Source organism: Oryza glaberrima, chromosome 8 (assembly GCF_000147395.1).
Source record: "Oryza glaberrima chromosome 8, OglaRS2, whole genome shotgun sequence".
NCBI lineage: Eukaryota > Viridiplantae > Streptophyta > Magnoliopsida > Poales > Poaceae > Oryza > Oryza glaberrima.
The window spans coordinates 25,107,886-25,116,272 of NC_068333.1; the positions used below are offsets into that span (position 1 = coordinate 25,107,886).

At 42.6% G+C, this 8,387-nt stretch overlaps 1 protein-coding gene across 1 annotated transcript; it reads left to right on the plus strand.

Annotated features, from left to right (window-relative positions):
- Positions 1 to 1,871: 1,871 nt before the first annotated feature.
- LOC127781293 (inorganic phosphate transporter 1-6) lies at positions 1,872 to 3,707 on the plus strand. The gene has a single exon (XM_052308233.1). The coding sequence runs from the start codon at positions 1,961 to 1,963 to the stop codon at positions 3,563 to 3,565; it is 1,605 nt and encodes a 534-aa protein (XP_052164193.1). The 5' UTR covers positions 1,872 to 1,960; the 3' UTR covers positions 3,566 to 3,707.
- The last annotated feature ends 4,680 nt before the right edge of the window (positions 3,708 to 8,387 follow it).

An 8,387-nucleotide genomic window follows, 5' to 3' on the forward strand; every position in this document is an offset into this window, starting at 1 on the left:
TAGGATCACTAGGAGGAGTTTGTGGGTGGCTAGCTAGTAGCTTGCAGTTATGGTAGGACAGAGTGTCTATATCCCGCTGTAGAGCTGTGGTGGCAGGCCACACATAACAGTGATAGGCTCGGCGTTAGTTCTTTTCTCAAGTTGGTGGTTGGGAGTCGTTAGTTTCATGCTGGTGAGTTTTTCTTTTCTTTCCTGATTGTAGCCTCCTAGAGTTGTAATATTGTATATTTGTTCATGCTATATTAATATGAAGCCTCGCAGCTATCTCATGTGGTTTGTTCAAAAAAATAATACGATCAATTGTTGTTTGTTGTGTAGTGGTCTCTCCGGTGTCACTATCGGTGATTTGACAAAGACGCTCTCAATGTTGGATGGTGTAAAGATAGTCACGTCTCCCGTCTTTGCACATATATATAATACATAGAGTCAAAGTTTAAGATCAAAGGTAACCTTAATAAGCGATTGAATGCTCTATGTGATGGAAATGTGCATGACGTCTATAGTCCTTTCTAAGACTCTAAGAGTGAGTTACAAACCGCCTTTGCTACCTATACGTTGATTGAGTTTTAGAAAAATCGTAGTTGATTGATCAATCATCAATCTGTTGTTGATCTAAGGGCTATAGCTCTATCTTGTACCTCGAGCCAAGAGGGAGACATGATAAGGAGAGGGATATGTCAGAGAGGACTCGCGACAACGTCCTGGTGGAGATGGGCGGGCGGTGGGTGGGGGTGAGATCATGTGGTTAGGTTGCAAGGGTGACAGATCTAGCAGCGTGAGCCACCCCGAGATGAAGGAGAAAACACATATGGATTTGTTGATGAAGAGGGTGATGGCAGTGATGTGGAGGGAAAGAGGACAGGGATAGGAAAGGCTTGTCCAGCCTCGCCGGTGTCAGCGCTGGCAGTGCAAAGAGGAAATGCCATCACACGCGAGTCAAAGTTGGGACCTAGAACGTTGGTGGCACAAGAGACGGGGATCAGGAGAGGGGGAGGCTATGTTAAAATTAGATTGTTACACAAATAACAATGTAATCTGAGCTGTTTAATAAACTATATATAAAACATCAGGCAACTAATGAATGGTCAAGGCTGTTATCAATTGGTCTGGATGGTAACTCCCTGCCTTCGATGCAGGACGGAGTGTAGCGGGGGCCTCTGTCCCACCATCCCTTGCGATAAGAGTTTTTTTCTTTCTCAGTAACTTATATTTCCTGTATTTGTGTTTTTTTTCTTTTTTTTCCTTGACCCCTAGCAACGGCCCTCTGACCGTTTGCGTTGTGTAACCAAACTCTGTTGTCTTCTTCTAATATATTGACGTGCAATCATTTTGCGCGTTCGCGAGAAAAAATGGGTTTGGATGGTTAAATCTTACTAGAAACCAGAACGAGATAGGCTACGCAATTAGCAATGGATGGTTGGCATTAGGTCATCTAAGGTCAAACCGACGGAGATACATTTGCTGCATAAATAGCAACTAGCGTAATATGTGATGTGATGTACTTTCTACGTCTTATAATAAGTTTATTTTTTAGCTACTTATATTTGTCTAGAAATAAGTTAATTTTTAGAATAATTATTTGTATCGGAGTTTGTGAAAGTAAAAAGTAATTGTATTTGGAGTACATAAAGTGAGGAAGTATTGAGATTTGATAAAGTAGAGGTATTTTAGCTTTTTTTTTCTATTGGTACGTGTGAGATTAGTGAAAAATAAATTTATTTGGGAAGGGATGTAGTACCTAGCTACTCTTGTACCAGCTAGATTAAGTGTAAACCAAAAACAACGGGAGTAGTAGTAGTAAGAATGTAAAACGGTTCCAACATAACGCAACAACGGAACGGTTGGATATTCGGTTGGGAGGAGAAGGGAGATTCCGTTTGAGTAGGTTATAAATAGCAAGGAATACATACGTACGTTCCAAATCATCACAAAGCAAAGCAAAGCAAGCAATTAAGCTGGCATGGGCGGCGGCGGCGGGGAGCAGCAGCAGCTTGAGGTGCTCCACGCCCTGGACGTGGCCAAGACGCAATGGTACCATTTCACGGCCATCGTGGTGGCCGGAATGGGGTTCTTCACCGACGCCTATGACCTCTTCTGCATCTCCCTCGTCACCAAGCTGCTGGGCCGCATCTACTACCGCGTCGACGGGTCCCCGTCCCCCGGCACGCTCCCCCCGCACGTCTCCGCCTCCGTCAACGGCGTGGCCTTCGTGGGCACGCTCTCAGGGCAACTCTTCTTTGGCTGGCTGGGCGACAAGCTCGGCCGTAAGCGCGTCTATGGCATCACCCTCATGCTCATGGTGCTCTGCTCCCTCGCCTCCGCGCTCTCCTTTGGCCACACCCCGACCTCCGTCATGGCCACCCTCTGCTTCTTCCGCTTCTGGCTCGGCTTCGGCATCGGCGGCGACTACCCGCTCTCCGCCACCATCATGTCCGAGTACGCCAACAAGAAGACGCGTGGCGCCTTCATCGCCGCCGTCTTCGCCATGCAGGGCTTCGGCATCATCACCGGCGGCCTCGTCGCCATCCTCGTCTCCGCCTCCTTCAGGGCCGCCTTCCCGGCGCCGCCCTACGGCGAGGACCCCGTGGCCTCCACGCCGCCGCAGGCCGACTTCGCGTGGAGGATCATACTCATGCTGGGCGCGCTGCCGGCGGCGCTCACCTACTACTGGCGCACCAAGATGCCCGAGACGGCGCGCTACACGGCGCTCGTGGCCAACAACGCCAAGCAGGCCGCGGCCGACATGTCCAAGGTGCTGCAGGTGGTGGAGATGCGTAATATTGGTAATAATGGTGGCAGCAGGAGGCCGTTCGGGCTGTTCTCCGGCGAGTTTGTCCGGCGGCACGGGCTGCACCTGGTGGGCACGTCGGCGACGTGGTTGCTGCTGGACATTGCGTTCTACAGCCAGAACCTGTTCCAGAAGGACATATTCAGCGCGGTGGGGTGGATCCCCAAGGCGGCGACGATGAGCGCGCTGGAGGAGCTGTTCCGCATCGCGCGGGCGCAGACGCTGATCGCGCTGTGCGGGACGGTGCCCGGCTACTGGTTCACCGTCGCGCTCATCGACGTGGTGGGCCGTTTCAAGATCCAGGCCGTTGGCTTCTTCATGATGACCCTCTTCATGCTCGCCCTCGCCCTGCCGTACCACCACTGGACGGCGCCGGGGAAGAACCACGTCGGCTTCCTGCTGCTCTACGGCCTCACCTTCTTCTTCGCCAACTTCGGCCCCAACTCCACCACCTTCATCGTGCCGGCGGAGATTTTCCCGGCGCGGCTGCGGGCCACGTGCCACGGCATCTCGGCGGCGTCGGGGAAGCTGGGCGCCATCGTCGGATCCTTCGGGTTCCTGTACCTGGCGCAGAGCCCCGACCGGAGCAAGACGGAGCACGGGTACCCTCCGGGCATCGGCGTCCGCAACTCGCTCTTCCTGCTCGCCGCCTGCAACCTGCTGGGCCTGCTCTTCACCTTCCTCGTGCCGGAGTCCAAGGGGAAGTCGCTGGAGGAGATGTCCGGCGACGCCGAGGCCCAGGAGGAGGCGCCGCCGCCCCTGCAAGCTGTACTGTAGCGCTGTCGCCGTCTGCATATCTATCTATATATACATGCAGATATATAGCCACCATATAATATAACTGATCGATCGAGACCAGAGAAGATCGATCGAAGAAACCGCCAGTTGATATATAACTGGCCTGGCTATCCACTATATATATATATATATATATATATCTGTGTGTGTGTGTTTTTTGTCGTTGTCGTCGGCGACACCATGTACCTTTTCTTCTCCTTAATTAGCCTTATTGTGTTTCATGATGTGTCGATCTACTTCTAGTTCGTCGTCAACGATCCCTGCCTTTTTACAATCTTGAGCTTTTGCGCGCTTTTGACAACCGATCAAGCCTAACTATATATATAATCTCGTAGAAAATAGAATATGTCAATGCTAGCTAACTGTACATCATTATATAGGAACTGTCTAATTAATGACCTGAAAATTCACTTAGTAACATATTTTTACTCCCCCGTCCTTATTTCTAGCTATGTATCTACACATGTGTATAGCCATAAATAAGGTTTTTTATATAAAAGTAGTATTGAATTGCTAAACAATATATTTTGTCTGTGATAGTGATATCTCTTGTGCATGTAAACAATATATATACTACTTACTCCGTTTCACAGTGTAAGTTATTCTAACATATGCCACATTTATATTGATGCTAATGAATCTAGATAAATATATATGTCTAGATTATTCATTAGCATCAATATGAATGTGAGAAATGCTAGAATGACTTATATTGTGAAATGGAGAGAGTAGCCAATATTAACGTGAAAACATGTCCAATCAAAGCACACAGAGTACCTCATGTGTAAATACATGCGGTGGCACCCGAAGATATGCCACTACAAGAACAATACGTGCCATCAGGTTCTGCAAGTACTACAGTGAAAGTTCCAGGAGAGAACCCATCAGGGCAAGTGCGTGTCGATGTGCTATAGGTTGGCTGACAGAGCCTACGGCACCCTTTTACATCGTACAAACGAAATACCAATATCAATTTGGGGTTGGAAGGGTTAAGGGGGATATGGATTATAAAAAAAAAAAGTACTCCCTCCCTTTCATATTAGAAGACTTTTTAGCATTGCCCACATTTATATAGGTGTTTATGAATCTAGACACATATATAGATTCATTAACATCTATATAAATATAGGCAATGCTAGAAAATATATGAAACTGAGGAAGTAATGGTTTGGTGTTGCTCTAATGCTTCCAATATGAAACAAACTTTACCCAGAAATTCCAGGTAGATCTCTCTTTCATGGAAGTTTTGGTTCCCAACCCAAAAGCTTCAGGATATTTAGGAGGTCAAAATCTACCCATAGTGCCAACTTTTGGTGTAAACGGTCACCACCAGTGTGTTATAGGCTGTTGTTATTTACACTATAGAGTAAATTGCATCCACGGTACAACAACTTGGCGGGTGGGTGCGATATAGTGCAATAACTTGGAAATTAAACATTCAAGTGTAACAACTTGACAAGTGGGTGTGTTCTAGTACAAGAACTTGACAAATTAGTATTTTGGTGCATCAACTAAAGCATATGCTAGGTGAGTTTTTTTTTTCACGATGTCAATATGCCATTACATAGCAGTCCTACGGATATTTCTTTATAATATTGAATTTAATCTTTAAGATTTATACTGCACATTCAATTTACATCCAATTATCTTTAAGAATTTTTGTTTTCTGTACCTTCCCAAATCTCGACCGAAATATAATAATTTCTACATCCAGTTTAATTGATTTTCAGTTATTAGTTATTAGGATAAAAATATAAATATGCTTATATACAAACCCACGCTAGTATATTGTTAAAATAAGTACTTAAAAATTAAATATGTATTTAAAAAGTGCTCCAAATAATTAAGTTGTCGCATAACTTCTTAACTTATTGTAACAAAATCGTACATATCTTGCAAGTTGTTGCATTTATGCGATCACTTATAAAGTTCTTGTCCTGAATTGCACTTACCTGCCAAGTTGTTGCACTAGAACGCTCATTTCTCAAGTTCTTGCATCAAATTGCACCAACCTGCGAAGTTGATGCACCGTGGGTGCAATTTACTCTACACTATAAATATGCTAAATATATCTATTATTTTTTTAAAAAAATATACTTCCTCCATCTTGTAATAAATCAATTTCTGTGGATGAATCTGGTTGTCTTTTTCTTTTGGACTGAAGGTATATTGGCTTATACTAAAAAGAGTTCTTAATTATTAATTTTAAAGTTTGGAATTAAATTAATGACATTCTAAATCGAGAGTGCAAAACAAATACAACTTCATATTATATTAATTATAAATTTTGAAATTATTAAATTTGGAAAACTAAAAAAATAAAAGAATGTGATATTTACAATTTTTTAGATAATGATGTGATATTTACAATTACATGTTTTACAATAGTATCCATGATAGTAAGTTTGACCTAATCAAAGGCTAGATTTAAAAACATGTAGGAGCTCTGGCAAAGTGTCTAATTAATAGAAAGTGTAGATTCGGGACATCAATTATATAGAGAGGGTACAATTTCACGTTGGACTATGCCCTTTGACCAAAGTTCTAATGGGAAAGGGTGGGTTCGAAAGAAAAGGTTTGAGAATGGTTTGGGAATTTTTCTCTCGCGCACGGAAAACAGGATGACTCATTAGCGTATGGTTAATTAAATACTAGCTTAAAAAAACTTGAAAAAAATATTAATACGATTTTTAAAATAACTTTTCCATAGGAACTATTTTTGCAAAAGAAAAATACAGTTTAGTAGTTTAAAAAATGTACGCGTGAAAAACAAGAGAGTAATATTAGGAACATTGTAGTATAGACCACACCCTAAGCCAACGTGCAGGGGCAGTATAAACATATTACATATATATGGTGGTGGATGAACTAGATATGTGTATAGGGTGGGAAGCGTATAATCTTCAAGGGACAACCTTGACCATCAAGATTGGCCATGCAGAAAAATGATGTAAAGCAATTCTTGTGCTGTGTTATTAGCTTGTTGTGCATAAGTCAAATTGAAGGCAAGGGATCATGCTCTTGCTGCTTGGGAATATGCCGGCCGGGGAGAAGGGAGAAGGAAGGAAAAGATACATCTTTCTAAAAAGTGATTCAGATATTATATATTTCTCAGTGTAGCGTGTTGCTCCACTGGAATGTTCCTATAGTGGCTTAATTGGGGCTACCTAGTACAATATATACAGGAGGAGGAGGAGAACTAGATTAATGAATGATGATCCAATGTGGCCGGTAGTGCATCTTCGATTCACTCACTACATGCTGTCGTTCATGTTAGATGTATACTCTCTTCGTTTACTTGTGCGTCTCTATTCTCAGATGCATGTCTTCATGCCATAGGTAGTTTGCACACTTCATTGTAACTGTCGCTTCGAATTAAGAGCCTACTTGGATCATTTAGTTTTCGAACTAAAATTAGTCTCTGGACCAAAAACTTTAGTCCTCTACTATTTGGATCCAGGGGCTAAAATATACTAAACGCACGTGGACCAAGAGAGAAGAGAAAGGCTGCCACTTTAGTCACTATAAGTACCTCCAAGAGGGACTAATGGATTTTAGTCATCCCTGTTTGGATTCTTAGGAACTAAAAGTGACTAAAATGGAGGGACTAATGGATTAGTCCTATGAACCGAACAAGGCCTAATTTGTCTTTGTGCCATGTGTAGTTTGCACACTTCGTCGTACCTGTCGCTTCTTGCAGAAGTACCTCTAAGAGTGACTAATGGATTTTAGTCCCAATATACACTTAGTCTATTTTAGTCATCCCAATTTGGATTTTTAGGAACTAAAAGTGACTAAAATGGAGGGACTAATGGATTAGTCCTATGAACCGAATCGGGCCTAACTTGTCTTCGTGCCATGTGTAGTTTGCACATTTAACTTGTCTTCGCGCCATGTGTAGTTTACACATTTCGTCGTAATTGTCGCTTCCTGCAGGAATTAACTTGTCTCCTTTCTTTTTTTTATTACCTAAAATTTTATGATAATTAAACTTGGACCAAAAAAAACAACTTAGGCCTTCATCCCTAAAACACGTGTCCTTTTTATTTTATTTTTTTTATTTTTTTGAGAAGGGTAATTTTTACCCGCCTTTATATCCAACCGGTGTCTTTTTATTTTATTTTTTATTTTTTTGAGAAGGGTATTTTTTTACCCAGCCTCTATATCCAACCGGATATATGTAAACTTTTTTAAATTCTTAGCTCTCAAATTATCCAATCTAAAATTCGTTCCTATGGAGATTTGAACTCATGACTTTAAAATGCTACTCAGGTTACTGCAACACTAGGCTTCATGCTTTTTCCTTCAGCTCAAAATTTCTGCAGCCCCAAGAATAACTGACATTGTCTTCCCACCAAATTACATGATTATTAACCTCATACCAAAAATCACATGTCTACGTATATTAGACTTTGACCCAATTACACGAGTGTACGTATATTAGACTTTGACCCAATTACACGAGTGTTTTTTCATGAAGGCTAGCTGCGGTTATTTTTCCCCTTCTTTTGTTTGTTTTTGCATCACCACGATTTTCTGTATTTTTTCCTCCTATATGATTTTGGATTTATGAGGGATGTGTGGTGTCACGAGGCACCACAGACAGCGGACGGGAAACCAGCCAGTTTTTTTTATGGGAAGTACTACCAGGAAACCAGCCTAGTAGTTACTCCATATATTATAACAGAGATGAAACAGGTTTCACAATATTACAGAAGTTGTAACCACAGCTTGTTACCAGTTGATAGTATTCATCATTTTTTTGTGAGGGATAACCAGCCATCCAGCCAAGACGCCAAAC

Excerpts from the sequence above, each read along its gene's own strand:
- LOC127781293 (XM_052308233.1), top strand. The coding sequence starts at position 1,961 with ATGGGCGGCGGCGGCGGGGAGCAGCAGCAGCTTGAGGTGCTCCACGCC.